The following is a 23,241-nucleotide window of genomic DNA, read 5'->3' as shown; positions in this document are numbered from 1 at the left end:
ATTTGAGTAGACAAAAGAAAGAATCAGTGAGCTCGAAGATAGGACAATGGAAATGAATGAGTCCAAAGAACAGAAAGAAAAAAGATTGAAGACAAGTGAGCAGAGGCTAAGGGATTTGTGGACTACTATCAAACATATCTATGTATCAATTGTGAGAGTTAAAACCACACAAAGATCTAGAAAAGATATTTTAAGAAACAATGGTAGAAATCATCACAATTTTAATAAAATACAAGAATATAAACATCCAAGAAGCTTAATAGCCCCAAAATAAAATGAAGTTTTAAAAGTCTCACAATAAAACCCATTTTAAACAAACTTTTGTTGTTGTTGATTAGTCATGGAGCTTGAATTTGAGGCCTAGGTGCTGTTCCTGAGCTCTTTTGCTTAAGGCTAGTGGTTTACCACTTTCAGCCACAGTGTCACTTCCAGTTAAGAGTCTCATGAACTTTCCTGCCAGGGCTGGCTTTGAACTGTGATTCTCAGATCTCAGCCTCCTGGGTAGCTAGGATTGCAGACATGAGCCACCAGTCCCTGGCTTAACCAAACTTTTGAAATTCAAAGACAAAAGCTAAGGAAGGACAAGACTTATCACAATAAATCAACTAGATCTAACTGATGTATACAGAATATTCTATTCAAGGACAATAGCAACATATTCTTCTCAAGTAAACCTAGGACATTTTCCTGGATAGATAATATGTTAAATACACACACACACACACACACACACACACACACACACACTCACACCCCAGGCAAATAATCCAACAACCACAACACAAATGTCTGGCCAAAGAGAAGCTCTTAATGTGATAAGTTAATTGGTGAATTAAGCAAAATGTTTATGGAATTAATACCAACTGTCATGATTTTCAACAATAATTGAAGAGAAGGAAGTACTTTCAACTTAATCTATGAAACAAATAATGCCAAACACACTCCAAGACTTGAAAATGTTAATAACCCTTATGAACATTGTTACATATATCCTCAGTAATATATTAGGAAACTGATTTATCATCAAATTACAAAGATTATTATCTAGCATATCAAACACTGTGAGCAAATAGATCTCAGAAGGCACCCTTGTGACGGTGCTATCTGAGCATTTGAAAAAGAAATGCTTATCTAGTGAAGACTACTACAGACACTAAGATACCTAAGGTAAATATATAAGGAGGTATTCTGTTCTTACTGGGTTCAAGAGCAGACTGCAAGGCTGGGAAAGAGTAAGAAAAAAGCAGAATAAATCGTAAGAGGAAAGTTCAGAGAAGTAGTGGGAGGCCAGATAATAGCGGTTTGGCCATTATAGTCATTACACAGGACTTTGGCTTTTAGAAGGAATAAGATAGGAAGCCATGACATATTTTTTGCCAGCAAAGTAATTCAATCTGACTTACAAATATCTGTCTACTGCTGTGTTGAGAAATAGATTAGGAAGCAGAAATGGAAGCTGAAAGGGTAGTTAAAAGACGGTTTTAATTATCCAGTAGAGAAATGATAGCAGGTAGTCTGGACCAACTTGGCTGCAGAAGAGGTGGTGAGAGGTCACTGGATTCTGGACATGTTTGAAAAGTAGAGTCACAAGGATCTGTGGACAAATTTGATCATTGTATGAGAAAAAGAAGAGCCCAGGTGACTCCAACCCTTCTGACTACAGCCATATGAAGTAGAGAGTCATTGTTTACTGGCAGGAAAAAGACTTTAGGAACAGAGGATTGAGCATGGAGCAATCAGGACTTTGATTTTGTACAAATTAAATCTGAGGTGACTATGAGGCAGGAAGAGATGCCTATAGAAATATGTTAACCGATTCAATGAGAATAAACAGAATTAGAGGAGCTGGCTCACACCTGCTCATAAGAACTGTTTTTGATATATTCAGGAATTTTTTGTGGTAATTAACAAGCTGTTATTTAAGTTATGCAAATGTATAAAAAAGTTACACTAAAACTAAGGTAACTAATATTTTAAAATCTACTTCCTAATTATTTTACTCCATTTTATGATTGTCTGTGGTGATGATATTTAAGTTCAAGTAACACTATAGAACAGTGCATATCTCTTGAACAATCTGTACTCAGGGATAGATAGATAGCATAGAATTGACTAAGGTAGACTAATGAGCAAGTGCTATAGATTAGAGTTCTTTTTTCTGGAGAATTGATGGTTAGAAATTAGCACATCACTAAAAAATCCTCACTGGCTGCAATCCTCACTGGCTTCACCTTCTTTAACAAATGGCTCCTTCTAGGTAAGGCAAACCAAACAAGACAGAAGAAAACTGCAAGGGAAACATTGATGTCTGGCATGTACAGGACACTCAAAATAGTGAGAATCTTTGGTCACATCCTTCATTGCTCAAATTGAACACATTATGTATAACAGTTGAGCATATTTTATCATTGACTATGATCTTAATAAGGTCATTATTATTGTTATCATCACCATCCATTCTATTAGATAAATACTGTGAGTTGACTTATTGATTCCAAAATGAAATACATTCTGAATCTAGAGTTTTCTCTAGATTCAGAAATAAAATATAAAGAAATAAAATGAGCCAGGTGCCAGTAACTCATGCTTATAACCATAGCTACTTGGGAGACTAAGAATGGGAGGGATGTAGTTTGAGGCAGAAAAGTTTCCAAGATCCCTTCTCAACACATGGCTGAATATAGTGTTGGCAGCCTATCATCCTATGTGGGAACTTGAGCTTGGAGAGATCAAAGCTTCTAACAAGCCTCAGTAGAAAATTCCAAATGACTTCATCTCAATGAAAGAAATGGGTACAGTATATGTGCCTGTCATTCCAATCACAAGAAGCATAAAACAGGTGGACTGTAATTTAGACTCCTACCTGGGCAGGAATGAGAATCGATCTGTTAAATAATCAGTGCACTAAAGGGTTGAGAGTATGACCTACTAGAGCACTAGAGCACTTGCCTACCAAGTGGGAGTCCTTGAGTTCAAACTCTATTACCATTAAACAAGAAAAAGAAAAAGAAAGGGAAACAGAGAGGGAGAAGGGAGAGATGAAGTCAGAAAGGAAAGAAAGAAAGAAGAGAAAATGGCTTATAGTTTATAGTGGGCTAATGGATTCATTGTTATTTTTTGTTTTTGCTCAAAAAATGTGTCTTCAGACAAATTGGTACTTCAGTCCTGGACCCAAGTCTGAACAGGAGATAGAAAAATAGATTTCTTTAGCCTTGAAACCACAGTATGTGAATACAATGATTGAAGAGATGCCATGAAATATGTTTTGGTGTTCAGTGGGTGTTGCCTATCTTTGTTACTTGTTTCTGGTATGTGAAACTTCTGAACTTTCAAAATTAATTACAAAGCAATAGGCAAACACATTTGAATGTATGGTGTATTTTGCAGCTGTTTGAGTTTCTTGTATGCTCTGGCTATTAGTCTCTTGTGTAGTGAGTGAATAGCTTATACAAGTTTCTCCTATTTGTTAGATTGCCTTTTTACTATCTTAATTGCTTTGAAGGGGCTTTTGAATTTGATATAGCTTTATTTGCCAAATTTTTGCTCTTATTACCTGTATGTGTAAAGTTGCATTTCAAAAATCTTTGCACAGACCAATGCCTTGAAGTATTTCCCACTGTGTTTACTTCTAATAGGTTCATGGCCTCCGATTGTAATTTTCCTATTTCAAGCATCTGAGATCACAGATTGTTATTTTTGTTCAGGATGTTTGCCTGTTTACTGTCTTCTGTAGTTGCATATATATATTTTAAAAGTTAAAAAATCCTATGAAGAATTACACTGGCACACTGAAAGTGATTGCACGGACTGAGTAGATCACTTTGGGTATACTAGACAGTTTAGTATTAATTCTTCTAAGCCATGAGTATGAGTTATTTTTCCTTTTTCAATCATTGACTTTTTTCCCAGTGTTCTAAAACCAGGAAGTTTTCACTGTGTAGTTCTTTTACTTCCTTGGTTAAAGTCATCTCATTTTTTTATTCTATCATTTTGTGTAGGTATTGTAAGTGGAATTGCTTTCTTGACATCTTTTACAGGTAGTTCACTATTGTATAGTAATAATTTTTGCGTGCCAATCTTTTCCACAAAAGTGGTATTTCTGAATGCTATAAAATGAGATAGATCTGAGAAACAGTGACATCAGTCTCTGATAGTGATACTATTCTCTCAATGTGCTTTTTTCTCTTTTTTTATTTCTTTTATGTATGAATTGATTAAAAATGAGGTCTAACAGAGTACAATTTGTGGTTAAATTGAACCAAGATTTATCACTGGATACATAAAGGGCTGAGCTGGGGCTAAAGACAAAGATTCTAGAATTCAAGAGGTAGGACACTGAAGATGACTGTCTTCATGTCTATCCCCATGACTGTCTCCGGGGCAGTCATGAAGCAAAAAAGGCTCTTAGGCAGAGCAGAAACAGCTCTCTTCTCAATGGCTTGGCCAAATCTACATGGAAACCAATGCCCACTGACAAGGTACTGAGCCATTCATGCCAGAAGAGAGAAGGATAGAAAATGAATGGGGATGGCAATGCAAAAAACAATCAGCATACTCAGCCTCATGTATTAAAACTATCTGAGACCAACACAGGCTCTGTTCTTCTGTCATATAAATTCCTAGGACCCTTGCTTTGTCTAACTCTCAATTGTTTTCGGATAATGATTGCAGCCCTCTGTTAACTGAGGTAAAGTTTTTTAAGATTTTATCAGGATATTTCCTCATTATATATGCATGTATCTCATTGCTGTAGTGGGTTGCAAATAGAGATATATGATTAATATTCTAAATAGTCAACAGTGTGCTTGCATAAATTCTCAACTTTTTCCCTGGAGAAATTAAATTAACAAATTAAAATATCAAAAAAATGCACCTCCAAATTTAAAGAGTAAGAATCTAAATAATATTGAAGGAAAGCTATAATTTTAAAACTATAATTTGTGAAAAAATGTTAAATTAGTGAAAGAAAATTAACATTCAGATGGTTTCTAAGTGGAATATAACACATATGTATTTTAGGTGTGAAAAATTTTCTTAAAGAAAGAATAATATACTCTTATCCAAAAAGAGTGCATATTCATATATTTGCAAGAAAAAGTTGCAAACTTTTAATTTCAAAGATGAAGTAAAAGAAATAAAACAAAAATAATGGTACAAATCAAATTGTACTATACTGGTAATTCTCATTGCCAGCACCAATTTGAACATAAAGGAGGGGAAAACAATTTTTGTTTTGATAGATTTTAGCAGCACACAAATAAAAACGTTTGATGACATAATGGCTATAAATAAATGAATGAGACCAAACTTATTTCTGATCCTTTGGCAAATTTTTCATAAAAATTTGGTGGTGGTGATTTTTATTTTACAATCGAAAGATCTCAGAACAAAAGTAGTATGTAATAATAAGTGAAAAAAAAATTCCCTCTTCATCTTCCCTCATTCCCCTAAATAGTTCCATAATTAGAATAATGCTCTCTACTGTCACTTTAAAAGGCAGTTTTGTTGTTATCATAAGCAGGATTCCTTTCTTGATTTCTCTTACAGCTACTTCACTCTTGGCACACAGAAGTGCTACTTATTTTGGGGTGTTGATCTTTTGGGCCTTACTGATGTTGATGAATTCCAAACTCAGTCTTTGGTTGTAACCACTGTGCAGTTCTTCTTTTACTTTACATGAATCTTTTATTTGGATAATCTTGTTGGTTCTACTTATCACTGTGTGTGTTATCATCTTTGGGATGTCCTCAACACATTCTCATTCTTTATGTTCAATTCCATCATCCTAGCTTAAAACATAAGTTACATATTAGATGCACTCCCCCAGATTTTGATTTGGAACAATTGTAGGTGGAGAAACAAGCAGAGTGATGGGCATCCCTGTCACAGGAGTAGTAGGTTCTGTGGTGTATGTAGAAGTTCAGTGTTCTGGTCATAGAGGAGAAAGTGAGAGCTGAAGTTCACTCAAACATCAAAGTTGACCACAGAGATCTGTATTATCAGCATGCGTATTGCAGTTTAATCTTTCTTGCTGGTGGAATACTGTTAAATATACAGAAGGCTGTGTAGTTTGACAAAGGAATGGAGACTGGACCTTGGTCTACACAGGGAGTCAGGTAGCATGGATAAATGAAACAAAATGAAGCAAACTAGAGAAGGCAGTCATAGTCTGCTCTGCTCCTGGCAAAGATGTCTCTCTGTTGTGACCCAGGCCCAGTGATGTCTAGTTTTCAGGGGATTTGGTTGTTGTTATTTTCAAGGGAAAATAGAAATTGAGGATTTTTTTTAGGGGGAATATAATATTCTATGTTTTAAGGATTATAAACAAATTAAAAAAAACTTCACAGGTCTTGTAGAATAAAAAGTCTTGTCAGATACAGTTTGTGAAATGCCATGTTCTAATTCCAGATCTGTGGTGAGATAAAAAGGAGTTCATAAAGAAGAGAAGGCACAGTGGCACAGGAGAGGTACACCTACCAAACTCTGGAAGGTAACTCAAAAAGACTGGCAACATAAAATTCAGAGACGCCTTGCTAGATAAGGGTTAAAATATATCCATTGCGTTCATGATATCATACTCTTGCAAGTCTTTTGTAATTTTTGTCAAAGCTCTTCAGGAGGATAGGACAGAAGAGATTGTATTGCCATAGACAGAAGGATGAGAGACAGAAGAGGAAATGGAAACAGAATGAGCACATACCAAGCCCAAAGTGCATCTATGCATACAGCGGCTATTCATGCAATCTTTTGGTTTAGGTAATCTTTAGTAATCATGTTATTTCAATTTGCTCTATCCTTTTACAATTTTGTAAAGCATATATATAGACTCAAATGAATAAAGGAAGAAGGTAAAGAACAAATGGAATGAAAGCTGTCAATGAGTCGATTTCCCAAAGGAGGAAAGAGCAGCTGGAGGAAAAACCACAGATATGAAAATAGGATTTTTCCACTACCAGAGGGAAGGAGCTTAAAAATATGACTGAACACTCATATAGTTAATAATGGTAGTAGAGGAAAATGAGGTAATTCCTTTCTAATTTAGTAAATAATCAAAGTTCACCAATAGTGGGGGCAGTAGGGGTGAATATAAGACACAAGATTGGAGACACTAGAGAAGGGAATGGGAATAGGAGATGTACATAAAATTCATCTTGAGCAGAGGCCATCCTGGAATGCCAACAAAAGCTCACCCTTGGGAATTGTGGCCTTTGGAACATCAGGTACACTGGGGCTCACTCAGAGACTTTGAACTGATTCCAGGGAAGTAATTGGTTTTTTTTCCTTGGTTGTTGTCAACTTTATTTTGTCAATGATTATATATATTTACACTGGGGTTTGAACTCAGGATCTCAATCTTGCTAAGCAGCAACTCTGTCACCTGAGCCATGCTTCCAGCTCTTTTTGCTTTAGTTATTTTTCCAATAGAGTTTTTCCCCTGTTTGAACCTGGATGACTGTCTTCCTCTCTACCCATCTAGAACAACTGGGAATCCAGGCATGCACCACCATTGAGATCTTGCTAAATTTTTCCCTCTCCACCTCAATCCATAATGCTTTTGATCTCTGTCTCCTGAGAAGTTGTCACGAAATTTAAAAAAATTTCTTATTTATTGTCAAAGTGATGTACAGAAGGGTTACAGTTTCATACGTAAGGCCATGGGCACATTTCTTGTACTACTTGTTACCTCCTTCCTCTTTTCCAGGGAAGTAATTCTTAATTGGGTTGATTTGAATTGCCTGGAAAGCTTGTTTAAGCACAGGTTCTGGGAGCCTACTCTTAGTGAATTTGGTCCAGTGATGTGGAGGCTGTACTCACAAACAATATTTCTAGTAACTTCTCAGTATGACACTGCTGCATTATACTGTGTTAATTTGTTGGAGTGTTTGTTCCATATGTTCAGTGCATGAATGGGCTTAAGTTTATTTTGATGAATTCTGGGGACTGATTCTATGAAAATTTTTATATAGAGAGTTCCGGGAATTGCTACTTGCTGTCCTTGAGCCTTAAACTCACAGTAATACACTAGAGAGATTTTTCTTCACCTGGGTCTTTAGTGATATTACTACTTATTACTACTTATTGACTATATAACTATGAAATCATCCCAGTGATTTTAAGTCATCTTGGCAAAGATAGAGATTTATACATATCTTTCCCCTCCTTGTTCTTCTTCTTGAAACTGGAATCAATGTGTAGGCCCCTCTTTCTTACCAGGATTATAACTTCAGCTTCTAAGTTCTTGCTAGAGCTACAAATTCTTGAGGAAAAATTTATACTCTGTAGCCAGAGACCTGAGTCCTTGGAGAAAGAGAGGCTTGGTGGGAGTGTATCTGGCTCTGAACCTTGCCAGTTGATTTCTTGGCCATAGTCTTAAAATAGAAATGAGAAATTATACCTCTGCCAGGACTACATTGGTCTAATCCAGAGAATATGTTTTTAAGTGTCTGAAGGGCTCTGCCACAGGAATCTTGATAGCACTAGCCAAGATAGCTGAGGTCCAAGGATGGCAAACCCCAAGTTGCATCCAGTACACAAGGGGGGGATTCCAGCAAAATAGAAATTGGGATTTGGGCATGTCTGGGCAGGTCTGCTGACTAGAAGGGCAAGTATGCCTGGAGTCTATTTACATAACAACTTTTGGCGAAGAAGGGCTGTGTGGTGCTCTGAATGGAAAGTGAAATGGGAACAACAGATACATGTCAATCTTAGGACCCACTTCTGAATAGCTTTCTTTAACAAATGAGTTTGCCCGTTAAATAACATAAGAGTTTTTTACATCTGGTAACTGCACAGTTTATATTAGAATAATTTGATGACTTGTAGCTTGCTCTACATTTGGGGAGTTGTAGGCCTTATGTAGGAATTTATATCAAAATTAAAGTTGGATTTAATTTATTTTACTACCAGAAGTTGTTTTGAGTTTGTGAATGAAAGAGAATAAGGCACATGTTGTAGCTTTGGAAATGTTGGTGCGTAATTCTTTTCTTCTAAATTTCCATGGAAAATATTACATCTAAATTTGTTTTTATGAATTGTGTACTTTGGTGATGGCACCTAAAATTCATATTAGTGAACTTTTGTTAAATATTAATATGGCTAAAGTATTTAAAAATCATATCCAACTTCCATTAAAGTGTTTTTATATTCCTGATTCTGGTCTCAAGTGGTATTATTTCTTCATTTTGTATTTTCAAGGCAGGGTTGGGTTGATTAGTCATACTATTACTTTTATCTTTAATTAATGAAAATGATTATTATTCTAGCAGTTACTTATTTACTGACTTTTTAATGCAACAGTAAGTGAAATAAACATTTTACCCATCTCATCTCTTTTAATTTTTATAACATTGTTAGACAGAGGCACTTTCATTTCTCTTATTGCATAGATGAAGAAACTGGAGAACGGGGTATTAATTGACGTGAAATTATACATAGCAAGGACAATGGAGGTGTTGGGCACTTAGAATGTTTTCATCATTCTAAATTTTAAGATGAATACAGAAAAACAAAACCTGTTTCTTAGTATGGATTTAGTTCAATTATCAGAAATTATCTCACTGCCAATTTTTATTCTCTCAGTAGGCTTGTTAAAGTCATTGGAATTATTTCCCAGTCTTTTGGTCATATAACATGAGGTGTTTTATTATTTTTTCTTTATTTCCTAGAAAATGAGACGTGGCCTGCAATGTACCTCTTCCTGTTGAGAATGATCTTTAAAAAAAAACCAAGCTTTTGTTTGGATGAAATTTTCAGACTTATAGGAAAGATGCAATAATGGATAGCAGTGCAAATACTCACAAACCTTTTATTCAAATTCACTTGTTAATACAATATATATGAAAATAATGCTTTTTCAAGTCACTTAAATTTTAGTTATATTCATCATATTCTTTTCTCCTAAATGCTTCAACAGGTATTTCCTGACTATCAGTATTCTTTCACATGAGTATAGTGCAGTAATCAATTCTAGCAAATTCAACTTTGAAATATCACTTTTGGACATTATTCTGAGCTTTTATGACCAAAGGCAATGCTCTACCAGTTGAACCACAGCTCCACTTCCAGCATTTTGATGGCTAATTGGAGATAAGAGTGTCACTGATTTTCCTGCCTGAGTGCCTTCAAATAGAGATCCTCAGATCTTAGCCCTTCATAGCTAGGATTACAGGTGTGAGCCACAGACTTGGCTCCAATGTTGTGATTAGCATTTTCTTTTTTAGGTACAGGATTCAGTCTAGGATCAGGTACTACATTTGCCTGACATGTTTAATGATTTCATTATGCCAGATTTTATTTTTGCCATAGTTGAGGAACTGCATTTTATATAGTATAGATATATCTTAATTTAGGTGTACATCTGATGAAAATTAGACTTTCATTTTGCACAATCACTTTGTATTTTGCAATTCCTAATGGTAATTAGGATACGGTTATGCTAATTACACTAGTTTCTAACGATTGTTCTTATGAACATAAGCAAAGATGAATTTGAGGGCTGGGGATATAGCCTAGTGGCAAGAGTGCCTGCCTCGGACACACGAGGCCCTAGGTTCGATTCCCCAGCACCACATATACAGAAAATGGCCAGAAGCGGCGCTGTGGCTCAAGTGGCAGAGTGCTAGCCTTGAACGGGAAGAAGCCAGGGACAGTGCTCAGGCCCTGAGTCCAAAGCCCAGGACTGGCCAAAAAAAAAAAAAAAAAAAAAAGATGAATTTGATCTTTTGAATCATAGTTGAAATTCTAACAATAATCTAATATTATTAATATAAATTTCATTTTAAAAGAAACTTCTAGGGTAAGGGATGTAGCCTAGTAGTAGAGCCCTTACCCAAAGATTGATCTCTAACTTTCTAGTACTAATTAGGCTAAGGTATGATGATTGGAAAAGGATGTAACCCCAAGAGAAAAATGAGACAATAGTGTTTAAGAGGATTGATTAATGTTGACAAATATGAAATAAAAATGTAAACTAATAAGGTAGGTTTTGCTTAAAATGGAGACTGTGGATTTTTACTTCTCTTTGCCTGTTAAATTTTATATTTCTGCTCTGATCATCAATGACAGTTTTAAAGCAGGATCAAGGAAAAAAAATCAGCTTTAGGAAGAACTGTGAAACCACATCTGCTCATCTCTCTCTCTTTTCCCACGAGTCCTCCTGAGTACCTTGGGAAAGTTAGGAGAAGAAAATGTTCTTTTTGTTTTGCTGGTCCTGGGCTTGAACTTTCATCCTGGGCACAGTCCCTGAACTTCTTTTGCTCAAGGCTAGTGCTCTACCACTTGACCCACAGCTCTCCTTCCAACTTTTTCTGTGTTAATTGAAGTTAACAGTCTCACAGTCTTCCCTGCTGGGTTGCTTGTGAATGGTGATCCTCAGATCTCAGCCTCCTGAGTAGCTATGATTATAGGCATGAGCTACCCACAGCCTAATTGATTTCTTTCCCCACTTTCCCTCTTTCTCCAGGAATCCAGGACTGAAAGGTAAGAAAACTCTACAGGGCTTCTAATCAGTAAACTGTTGGCTACTTCTGACTCCATCAGAGTTCTTATGTGGCAACCAATTGAAAGCCAATGTCTGATGGTAATTTTTTACTAAATGGGTCTTCACAAAAAGAATCAACTTCCCCCCCCCCACTTTTCCCTTTTATTGTCAAAGTGAAGTACAGAGGGGTTACAGTTTCATAAAAATAACTTAGATTGTGATGTTTGGAAGAAAGAACCTGTTTCCTTAGCAGTACTGCAAACTTTGGCTCTACTCTTTCACTCCTAGAGTGTTCATTTCTTTTCATTTTACATTGCTTTGGTATTTTTCATATAGTTTTTTTGTGTATGTAGCACATACTGAATTGGAAACTGGTGTTGATGATCTACCTATGTGCTCTTATGTGTTCCAAGAACCACAGATTGTTGATCCAAACAACACTGAGAGGTTTTAAGAATGCAAAACATTAACTGTGAAATACTGACAAACTTTCTCTTCCCCAGAGAGTGTCATTATTTAATCCCTATGAGCCAGGGACAACTTTTTGGTCTAATCTCACCAAGCCTCTAGAACTCCAGCAAAACAATGGCCATTTCTGCAGTTGATATTTGGATTACTAAAATGTGCTCATCAAAAATCATCAGTCTGTTTTTGCTTTTCCCAGTGATGGACTTTTTTTTTTTTAATTTTAAAGATTGGAGGCCTACTTTATTTAGATAAGGGCAGTAGGAGAGTCCTGGCTGTGTCTATAGAACCAAGATAACTGAGATGTTTTTAAGGGAGCCTTTAGGTTGGGTGTGTTGTAAAGAGGAATCCACACCCACAGTCTGTTCCTTCTGTGGCTACTGATGCACACCTGTTTCTACTGCAAAGGAGTTGTTGAACCTCAGATCCCTTATCTTTCAAGATCTTTAGAGATGATCTGGCTCTTTCATCATTCTGCAGCTTCTATCTCCCTGGCCACTTAATTTCAGGAGGTAAGTACATCCCTCAGCAAGTGTATGGTATATATTTTCATATAGGCTTATTTTTCATTAACAGGAAATTAGACCATTGGCTTTTAATTTTTTTTTATTTTTTCACTCATCATTTATTTACAAATACACATTATAACTTTTATATACATTGCACATTTACATGGTAGAAAAGTACAAAACTATATATTTAAATGAATTTATATTTAACTTGCCATGTTTGAAAATATAAAATTGCATCAGAAAAAAGTATTATGAAAAGCAAGAAACTTGAACTGATAAAGCTTTGATAGAACTTTTAGTGAGTGACACATTGGTTGAAAAAGAATTAATTTTAAAGGTACAGCTGACTAGCTTAAAAGGAAACACCAAAAGGGCCAATGTCTAGCCTTCACCTTCCTTTAGTCTCCTGACACCCCAACACTTTCTTTGGATCTGTGACATTGTAAAAGTGTATTCCTAGAATTCTAACATTGCATTCAGTCCCCCTTCACAAATATTATCAGAACAAGAGGACTGAAGTAGTAATTTTCTCACAGATGTCTAGCCTCTGTACCTCGTGTTTGAGTCGGAGTTATAATGCCTTTTGGTCAGTCAAGATTCCTTGTAAACAAAACCCGAGGGATCATGTATGTACAGATCAGGCAGCAGAGAATCCAATAAATAAATATGACAGAAACTGACATGCAAGTTTGTTAAAAGTGGAAAAGAGTCTAACCAACAGTGAAATGATGGGCGACAGATGAGTGGGTGGAGAGTTAAGGAATGGACTTAAATGGTTTACAAGGAGAAAAAAAAAGCTTTTACTTTACAAGCAAGAGACCTCACAATAAATAACAACTGCTCTTTCTTTCACTAATAAATTTCTTCAAAAACAAGGTGTACAGTCAACCAGACATTTTATGTATAAATTATAAAACATGACACAGTATAAATAAATGTCTACAAATCTCAACTATGGGCCTCATCCAGTAGACCTCACAATGACCACCTCTCTGTGCCCAGTGAGTAACAAGGTGGCCTGGGAGAGTTTTAGGACAAAGGTCCTTTAATGTATAGTTTTACCCCCAAATAAATAAGCATACACTTATTTACAGTATGGACAATATATATTTTTTCTTTTCTTTCTTTCTTTTTCCTTTTTTTGTTTTGTTTTTTGTTTTTTGTTTTTGCCCAAAGGCTATGTTAACACTGAACACTGTTGGAAGCTTTACCACTCTAGAATGGAAGATATAGGAAAGCTGTAGTCCTGGTCTTCATCTTCCTCCTCTTCCTCGGTATCTTCCGAAATGGCTAGATGGGGGAATACAGGGGAGCTGTTGTTTAAATATGGACAACAACAGCATGGAAGCAGCTCAGTGTATGTTTCAAAGCCCTCTGATACAGCCATGTTATGGCGTTGCATTTTTTATGTGACTTGCAGTGTGATGCTGTTTGGTTTGGTTTTGGTATTGCATTTTTGACATATGCAATTAGTTTAAATTTGATTTATTAAATATAAAAAACATATTTATGAAGTCAAAAACTGCAGAAAGTTCTGAAGAATCAATGGCTCAGGTTTTACAGGCAGATTCCTGAAATTAGATAAAAAGCGCTCTTGTGTTCTATGTGTAACTACTTTGGGTCCTTAATTCAGAGTTAGTAGAGGCAACTGCAAAAAAAAAAAAAACAAAAAAAAAAAGCAGCGGCCCATGTGTGATAATATAAAGTTGTCTTTGGAGAAAAATACCAACAACAACAACAACAACAACAACAACTTTTGAAGCAGTTAGTTTAGACTCAAGTGTTAATCAAGCAACAGCAAAAGCACACAATTAATGCATAAGACTTAGGGGTGAGCAACTGGAGATAGGCAACCCAATTGGTGATCACCAGCTTAAGTCTCCAAAACCTGGGAACATGGCGAATTTTTCAGTAGGTCACTGAATTGCCTGTGAAACACAACAGCTACCAAACTTAAAACAGGGCTCAGATGGGGAGGCCTGTGGTGCTTCTAAAGTCTCCATTGGCTAGGAATTGCCTGGGAAAGACTTACATTGCAGCTAGGTTAAAAATTGGCACTTACAGTTGCAAGATCCGGAGTGCTTTACTTCCAGTAGCACACCTGAGGAGCAGGCAGCTTCTTTCATGGCACACTCGCTGGCATAAGTGGCATTGTCACTGGCACAGACAGGCTCATCCGACTTACTGTCAGGGCACAGCTCATCACAGAGGGAGCATCGGCCTCTGCCAACCTTGAAATCCCACAAACATTTTTTTCCACCACTGCACTGGATATCTTCACAGGACTTTGCTTCTAGGATGTAATACATCTGTGATGAGTGAACTGATTGCCCATTTCCCCCTTTTCTCCTTTCTACTATAGTTGCATTTAATAAACATAAGCATGATTTATATTTGATTACTTACTAAAGCAGGTAATGAAGATGTGACATAAAAATGCTTGATAATTAAACATTCAAGCACAGACAAATGCACAAACACCATGATTATCACATACCATAGTAATGCATGAAAACACTTTTTTGGAGGGGGTAGAAGGGAGACAGGATTTCACAGTATTATTGAGTTCAATGTGCATCTAATTATTTCCTACAAGTGGGACCTTTTTTAGAAAAAAGAAGAATTCCATTAATTACTGGAATTTGATAACAGATTTTAGGAACTGTTAAGTAATTATTTTTTGCTTCCAGCAAGTCTGGCACTCTGAAGAAATGTGTAAAATGGTGTGAGTTTTAAATTTTCTAAAATGGAATAGTGTCTCCTGTTTCTTGCTGGAGGGAGAGAGAGAGAGAGAGAGAGAGAGAGAGAGAGAGAGAGAGAGAGAGAGAAAATATGAAAGCTTACAGAAGGCAATGGTTTTCATGAAGGGCTTTGTGGTAACATGTTTCCCCAAACTAGAGAGCACCTCTTCCTCTGGTGAACCTATGCATTTGGGGAAGCCTTGGACTTTATTCTCTGTGAACCCCAGTTTTAGTATTAGATTTAGCCTTTTTGTTTCTCTATCTCTTTTTCCTTCAATTCAGAATACCTACTGATACACTTTCCCTCATAGGCTAATCCAATGGATCTGCCCAGCAGACAGGTGGCTTTTCTCAGATGGCAGGCACTGGAGTAGGTCACCCCATCATTCCCACAGAGATACTGCTCGGAGGAAGTGGGTTCTGGGCAAATCCGATTACAGGTCACACAGTAGGCATTATTGGTCTGGTCTACCACACAGGTGGAACTGCCTGGGCAGAAAACATCACGGCAGGTCTCTGGAAGAGAGAGAGAGACAGAGAAAAGAGAGAAGGGGGCGGAGATAAACAGTTCAATAAGCATCTTCTGGTCCTTAGAGCATAAGGAAATCATGGAAATGAAGCATCTAGATTTGGCAAAGTATTTGGGGAGCCTGGTGTTTTTTTTTTTTTTAACTACAACTCTAGAGTGGTTCTTTAATGACTCTTTTGACCTTAGAAAAGCCCCTTTATTTTATATACCACCACCACCACCACACCCTTACTGTGAACTATATTATCTCCCAGCTGTCTTCCAGAGGGTCTATTTAAGGTGCAAAGCTGAAGGAGAGAGTGGGGTCTAGATCAAGAGTGAGACCTACTTTTACATTTGCCCTGGTACTGGACTTCCAGTTCTGGCTGTTCTTTACATCTGGCCTTGAGGAGTGCACATTCATTGCGGTAGGTTTTCCCATCCAGCCCACAGACTGGACCCTTCCAGGTGATATTGGAACAATCTGGGGCACAGACACAGCGTGGTTTGTTCTTCTTGTTCATTCGGCATTTCTTTCCTGGTCCACAGTCCACGTCCTCACACGTTTCTAAGAGAGTGAAAGAGGTACAGATGGAAACTAGGGTCAGAAGGTTGGCAGGTCAGCCAGGAAACGTTTAAGGGCTTTGTGTAACCAGGCAGGCTTCCATTCTGGGGCTGGAGGAGCCCAGGCTCCTGAAGGACACAAAGGGATAAGGACTGTGAGCTGTGTCCCATAAGGAAAATCCTTTCCAAGCACCACCGCAGGCTGACTGGTTTCATCACTATACTTAGCAAAGAATTCCGGAGATGTCAGTCAGCAAACCTCGTTTTGCCCACAGCCCCGAACTGGCTGGATTCGATCGGGCTGGCCAGGCTTGGGGTAGAGCCCCCCTACAAAGTCCTCCTAGTCTCCAGCGCCAGCTAGCAGGGAGGAAAGCTGAGGGGAAGACGCCCTCTACCGTGGGCCCTACAAGTTGGGGAGGAGGAGAGTCTTACCTTTACAAGGGATGCAGTTGGGGGCGCCCCCGTTGAAAATCATCCACTTGAAGAGAGTGTTGTCATTCACGTCCTCCTCGGTCCACGAGGTGCTCAGGCGCCCGGTGCTGCAGCACTCCTCCTTGCTCAGTTCGGTCTTGTACAGGACCTGGCAGCGGCCGTTCTTGGCTTGGCGGAGCCAGCAATTCCCAGCTGTTAAGAGTCAAGGGTGGGAGGTGAAGGAGGGTGGGGAGGGGAAGGGGCAGCTACGGCGCCGAAGTCTCGGGGGCTCGGTGGAAATGGGGAGAGGAATGAGTATGGAGGGGGAGAGGAGGAGAGAAGGGAGAAGCAAACAAAAAAGGAGAGGAGAGGAGAAAAATAAATCAAAGGGGAGGGAAAGGTGAGGACGTGTGTGTGTGTGTGTGTGTGTGTGTGTGTGTGTGTGTGACCATGTAGGTGGGAAGTGGGCGAGGGGGAGGGTAGACGAGAGCGCGCGCCGCCAGAGCACCTAGCCACATCAATGTCAGTTATCAGTGACCCAGACACAACACGTGCAGCCTGCGTTGACTTTTACTAGACTGTTTACTTTATTTCGTCCCATTTCATTTCATAACCTGCAGCGACTCGAAGAGCAGAGTAAAGAACCTGACAAAAACAGGATGCGACGGATGTTTTTACATGTTGGTTTCATGTAGGCGGTAAGGGAATGATTTTGTGACAGGGGTTAAGAAATGAGGTGAGGGACTGCGCGCGCGCGCGCGTGCGTGTGTGTGTGTGTGTGTGTGTGAGAGAGAGAGAGAGAGAGAAAGAGAGAGAGGGAGAGAGAGAGAGGAGAGAGAGAGAGAGAGAGAGAGAGAGAGAGAGAGAGAGAGAGAGAGAGAGAGAGAGATGCAGAACAGATCAAGCAAAAGACACTTGTGAAAAATGAAAGCAAAAAGCAACAGGGCGCAGCCCGGAGCTGCCCTGCACGGCCTCCAGGAACAGCCCGCCCGACGGGCTCGTTTTGCAACCCGCCAGCCCTAGAGCACGCCCGCAGCCACCGGGATCTTTCGAAATCGCCCAGGGCTTCTCTCTCTTGGCGCCCACGTTCCGAGCACCCAGGCAGCTCTTCTCTCCGAAAGGCGGGCAACCCCATCGTGGGGGCCAGGGCGGACAGCTAAGGCTAATGCCTAGGAGGGCAGTTTACAAGGCAAAAACGAGAACGCTAGCACGGGGAAAGTAACGTGTGAAAGAGGGGGGGCTACTACTGTCTTTTGGCCCTACACATCGAAGAAGAAATCATTGCAAACACCCCCCCCCTTTAAATAATGCTGGTACTTGAGGTACGAAGACTTCTCGTAAATCACCAAAGAGACTAACAATGATTGGACCACAGCTCCTATTAGGATTCCTTTAAAAATTCTGCCCAAAGACGAATGGAAATTAAAAAAAATCTACTTTCCATGTTCAAAGACAAATTTCAGAAAATGTTCTCTTTATCTCAAAAATCTAAATCACTTGTGAGTTGCTCATTGTTTCACAGAAAGTTACCAGGGAGAGAACTGAAGCAAAGAGAAGAAAATTGTAAAGTGTACTCAAAATTCGCAGGGGTAATAATTTGGCTGTCTCGTCCTTTTATTTCTGTTCTTTCCTGTTTTCTTTTTGCTTTTTTTCTTCTGTGGGGCTGGGGGAGGGGGCTAGCAAGGAGCATCCACTAAGCAGAAAAGTACTTCCCTCTACAAAATTTCAGCACCCACATTTCCAAGTTTGGGCAAAGTTTCTGCAACCACGTCCCCCAGCCACCCCGGAAAATTCGGACTCTCTCCCCCACCCCACTCTCCACCCAAGTCAAATTTTGAAGTCACACACACACACACACACACACACACACACACACACACACGTACGTAGGAAGGACATAGATTAGATTACAAGTGGGTCGACTGAAATCTCCAGGCTATTGACGCTTGGTCCCCTTCTCCAGAGTCAACCAGGGGAGATAACATCTAAAGCCACCAAGGCGAAAACTTGGAGCACCTAGCCCCATCTAGGCGAGAGGCTCCATCCAACTCCCTCCCTCGCTTGCCTTTGGAAGCCTAAGCAAGGTTCCAACTCCACTCCCAGTCCTACTAGAGCCAGTCACCTCAATTTCCCCCCTAGTCTCCATCGCCGAGTCGCTAAGTTGGTGCAACATCTCTCCCAGAGCAGCGTTGCTCGCAATAGACCCAAGTGGAGACGACGGAAAAGTAGAAAGCCTTTCCCTTCGCCCCATTCTCCCCAGCGCACCCCCTCTGGACTCACCCTGGGCGCTGCGGTCCTCCATGAACTGGCAGAGCAGCAGCAGCAGGAGGCAGAGCCCGCCGGGCTGGTGCCTCGCGCGGACCATCGTGGGGCAGGCGCGGGGCGAGCAGGGAGCGCGGCGGCGGCGGGTGGCTCGGGCAGGCGACGCGCGTCTGGGAGGCGAGCGGCGGAGGGCGCAGCGATCCTGGCGCAGCCCCGCGCTCGCCGCCGGCCGCCCGCGCGATTCAATGGACGTCAGAAGCCGGGCGCAGCCGCGCTTTAAATCTAGACGGGGGTCTCCGCGGTTTGCGGTGGGCGGTCTCCCAGTGTGTGGGGCTGTGGGAGGGCGGCCACGAGCGAGGGTGTGCGCGGCTCCTGGGGGGGTGGGGAGCTTTTTAAAAGTTCAGTGTGAATCAGGTGACATTTCCCACCTTCAGGAAACCCTTCCCAATTATCTGTCGGAGGTGCCCGAAATCAAAGCGGCGGGAGGGGAATCGCCGAGTTCTTATGTACGTCGGAGTGGGAGGGAGGGGGCAGGCGATCGGGGCGGGGGCTGGGGGCGACGCGGCAGGGGTGGGGAACGGGGGGGGGGGAAGAGAACACCCACTTCAGTCCTGCACGCCGCCGCTCGCAGGCAACGCCGGCGCTCCCGGGGTGGCGTGTGTGTGTGTGTGTGTGTGTGTGTGTGTGTGTGTGTGCGCGCACGGGAGGGCGGGCTCCGTGGGGGCACTGGAGGAGGAGGCGGCGGGCGGAGCAGAGGGCTGGAGGGGAGGGGGGGGCACCCCGGAGTTTGTCTCTGCACTGCTTCATCCTCCGCTCCTCCGGCTCCAGCAAGACTTTATTTATTTATTTATTTTGCAAACGCCCCGGGAGCCCTCGAGCGAGCGGCTTTCACGTCCCGCCTGGCTTGGGTCGGGTCGGGACGCGCGGGGCCTCCAGGCAGTTTTGGGCTCCCCGTCGCCTGGGCGCGGGACCCGGCGCGGTTTTGTGTCTGGGTTGTGCGCCGTCCTCACGGTGCGTTCACCCTCCCCCCTCCCCCCTCCCAAGCCCGGAGTTGGGGCTGAGAACCCCGGCCCCCGACACTCCCACCCTAGCCCAGCGGTGCCGACACCCGGCTCCGCGTCTCCACGAGGCAAGCAAACAAAAAGTGTTTAACACCTCCGACCCGGCCTCCCACCCGGCACCGTCTCGCCTTCCCCCTTTCTTTACTCCCCTTTCACTTCCCCGCCGCGTCTGCAGTCGGAGCCCTGAGCGGGGGCGCCGACGTAGGCGGTCGGTCCCCCTCCTTCCCAGACCTGAGATTCCCCAATTTCTGTCGTCTATCTCTCCAGTCTCCTGCACTGCCAATCTCCTCTCTTGTCTCTCTGTCTCTGTCTGTCGGTCTGTCTGTCTCTTTCTGTCTCTCTGTCTCTGTCTCTGTCTCTGTCTCGCTCTCTCGCTCTCCTCTCTCCCTCCCTCTCTCCATGAAATAAAAAAAAAAAGATTGCAACATCGATAATGAACTTCTGTAGCCGCAGTTTATTAAGTACAGTGCCTGGCATTCTTTGCTGAAAGTTGGCGGGGCTCTCATTTATAACATTTTTTGGCATGGCTGAATGAAACTGAGGAGGCGATATTTCCTTTTATATAAAACGATTACTTCACGGAAAATGCTATATTGTTTATTCCAAAGCTGCCTCTTTAATTTCTATTCTTTTTTGCTTCTGAAGCCCGAACGACAACAGACAGCGAAGTATGCAGACAAAATTCTTGGACATTCGCAGGACACTAAGATTTGTTCTACGGATTTCAAATCCGCCCCACTTCGTCCCCACCCTCTCCCCCCACCCCCACCCCGCCTCAGTCTCCCTCCCCGCACAGCCAGGCCTCCCCCCACCAGTCATCCTCTAGCCCTCACACCCCCATCTTCCATCACCCCCCCCCTCCAGTCCCCTCCACAACTGCAAATAACTCAGTGATAACAGATTCTTTTCCACCAACTGCAGGAGATAGTGCTAATCTTTTAATAAAAGATCCCATTACAATGGGATCTGTCTGGACAGACTATAATAGATCCCGAAATACAGCCGTGCTAATATTAGAAGACAGTTGTTTGGGTGCCTCTCAGACGGGCCCAAGCCCCCCTTTGAAAGTGGGCATGAATCACAAAGCCCCGCGGCCGCCGCACCTGCACCGCGCGCATTCGGTGCCGGCAGCAGGCTGGTTAAAAGCAGTGACCTCGCCGCCGCTCCGCGCTTTATAATTACCGTCCTGAGGACGGGAGGGGAGGGGCGCGGGCGGCCCGGGGAGACTGGCTTTTTGCTCACTTCAGACGGCTGAGGGGCGAGGGCGAGGGGGGGGGGGCGGGCTCCATATCCTTCTTAATCTTTCCAAATTCATTCATTCTCTCTGTCTGCCTATCTGTCTGCTGGTTCTTCTCTTTCCCTCACGTCCTCCTTCTCCTTCTCCCACCTCTCCTTCCTTTTACTCTTTCCCAGCTTTGGTCTTCCCTCTCCACACGACACTCGGTGTCTGCCTATCCTCTCCCTCCTTCTCTCCTCTCCCTCCCCCCTTTTTCCTGTTTCTCCCTTCCCTCCAACGCATTAATGTAGAGTTGTTTAGTGCCCTCTAATGGCAGACGACATTAACAATTAATAGCAAACTGTCCCCCTTGCAGGAGCCACCACTCCATCGCTGAGTTCCAAAGTTGAATTTGTTTCTTTTGGTTCGGAGATGGGCCAGTGATGGGCTGGAGAGAAAGTTTGCTTTCTCCAAAGTTGCCTTCCCCTTCCACTCTAGAGAAAAAAACAAAAAAGTGGGGGGGGGGAGTGGACAATTATTATTTGCCTCTTTGACCTCCTCCCCATATACATTTGATTTTTAGTGACAGTAAGAGGCACAACTTCTGTCCTAGATTTATCAAATCATATATTTAGGGTTGAAAAAGAAATTAAACGTTACTAAGTACACGAGTGATCTTAGATGGTAGATGACTGGATCTTATGGTTACCAATGGTTCATTAAAATGTTTTTAAGGCTGAATTATGATTATAGATTCTAAATAGTGTTTTGTTTTTTTTTGCCTGAGTCAGTAGGTAGCCTCTGAAAGCTGAGATTTTTTTTTGGGGTGGGGGAGAGGACTTTTCACTTAAGGAGTATATCAAGCATTCAAATATTGTTCATGCTCAGATGAAAATGAAGTCATCTTGACCAGGGGAACACATCTTGCTCAGGGTGTCATTTTAAGTTGTGATTTATTTTCTCAGTAATTTTTGGGAACATTGTTTTAAAAACTATAACTTTACTAGAAAAATGATATGAAGCAAAGCTCAGAGAAACAAGCTAGATAAAAAACACAAGCATGCATGATAACATACACAATGCTCTATGCATACAAATACAAACAAACTGACTAAAGGATGGTATACATAGGGGAAGAGGCTAAAGTTCTAACTCCTCTGAACAACTAATGTACTGTTTACCAAGACAAATCCCAGGAACTGGGAACATGGTTTTAATTTTTGCGGGGGAGGAGTGAGGAGGATAAGGAAGGGGCATGGGAATGGAGGGAAGAAGGGTGAGCAAATGTATATTCAATGTTCATCATGTAAAAATTGAACTATGTAACTTGAGGGTAGGGCTAGGCGGGGGGAAAAGGGGGGCAATGAAAGCGATGACACCAATGAAGAAGCATTCTACTCATAACCTGACATGCAGTTGTAATTTCTTTGTATGATTACACAATTAAAAAAAACTACTCTATAACGTCCTCATTGATAATAGGAGCAGTGATGTACCTTACTATGCTCTTATTAGATTCATTTGCTCTTCATTTACATATGCACATATAATTAGTTGATGAAAAAAGTCTATACAAGTCTGCACAAATAGTACTTTTTTGGGGGGGTCTGCATGGCTACATGAAAATTAGAATAAAAGCAATTTAGGAGAGTTAAAGAGATATGCTACAAAAAGTATTTGGTCTATACAGATAATTTATGTACTATATACAAAAATAACAGTGTCATAAAAACTTTGCAAATTGATTTAGACCAAAATGTATCCATACAATTCAAAAACGGTTAGGTTGAAAATACAAATTTGATTTCAATCTTATTTTTTGGATCTCTCTGTGTATCTATGTCTCTATGTATCTATTTTCATATCTATGTATCTATGTATCTATCTATAGACCTCTCAAAGCAGTCATTTGACTAGTTGGGTTAATGGGTTAGTTGTAATGGTATCTTATGGTTGTCTTTGCTGGGCTGATAGGGCCACAGTAGCTCTCATTGTAAAAGAAATGCTACCACTTATAGGAGT

General features: G+C 41.1%; 1 protein-coding gene across 4 annotated transcripts; it reads right to left on the bottom strand.

Annotated features, from left to right (window-relative positions):
* Positions 1 to 12,532: 12,532 nt before the first annotated feature.
* Positions 12,533 to 19,435, bottom strand: Fst (follistatin). 4 transcript variants are annotated; one of them, XM_048368396.1, is made up of 6 exons: positions 18,961 to 19,435; positions 16,702 to 16,893; positions 16,055 to 16,273; positions 15,489 to 15,713; positions 14,519 to 14,749; positions 12,533 to 14,027 (listed from the first exon to the last, which is right to left on the bottom strand). In XM_048368396.1, coding segments are annotated over exons 1-6 (954 nt in total). In that variant the 5' UTR covers positions 19,046 to 19,435; the 3' UTR covers positions 12,533 to 14,025. The 4 variants fall into 4 exon arrangements, with proteins under 4 accessions (XP_048224353.1, XP_048224350.1, XP_048224351.1 ...); XM_048368393.1 differs by having other exon boundaries at positions 12,533 to 13,746; XM_048368394.1 differs by having other exon boundaries at positions 12,533 to 13,746; positions 14,519 to 14,746.
* Positions 19,436 to 23,241: the final 3,806 nt, after the last annotated feature.

Source organism: Perognathus longimembris, chromosome 19 (assembly GCF_023159225.1).
Source record: "Perognathus longimembris pacificus isolate PPM17 chromosome 19, ASM2315922v1, whole genome shotgun sequence".
Lineage (NCBI taxonomy): Eukaryota > Metazoa > Chordata > Mammalia > Rodentia > Heteromyidae > Perognathus > Perognathus longimembris.
The sequence above is the reverse complement of the archived record's forward strand: the minus strand, read 5'-3'. Positions and strand labels throughout refer to the sequence as shown.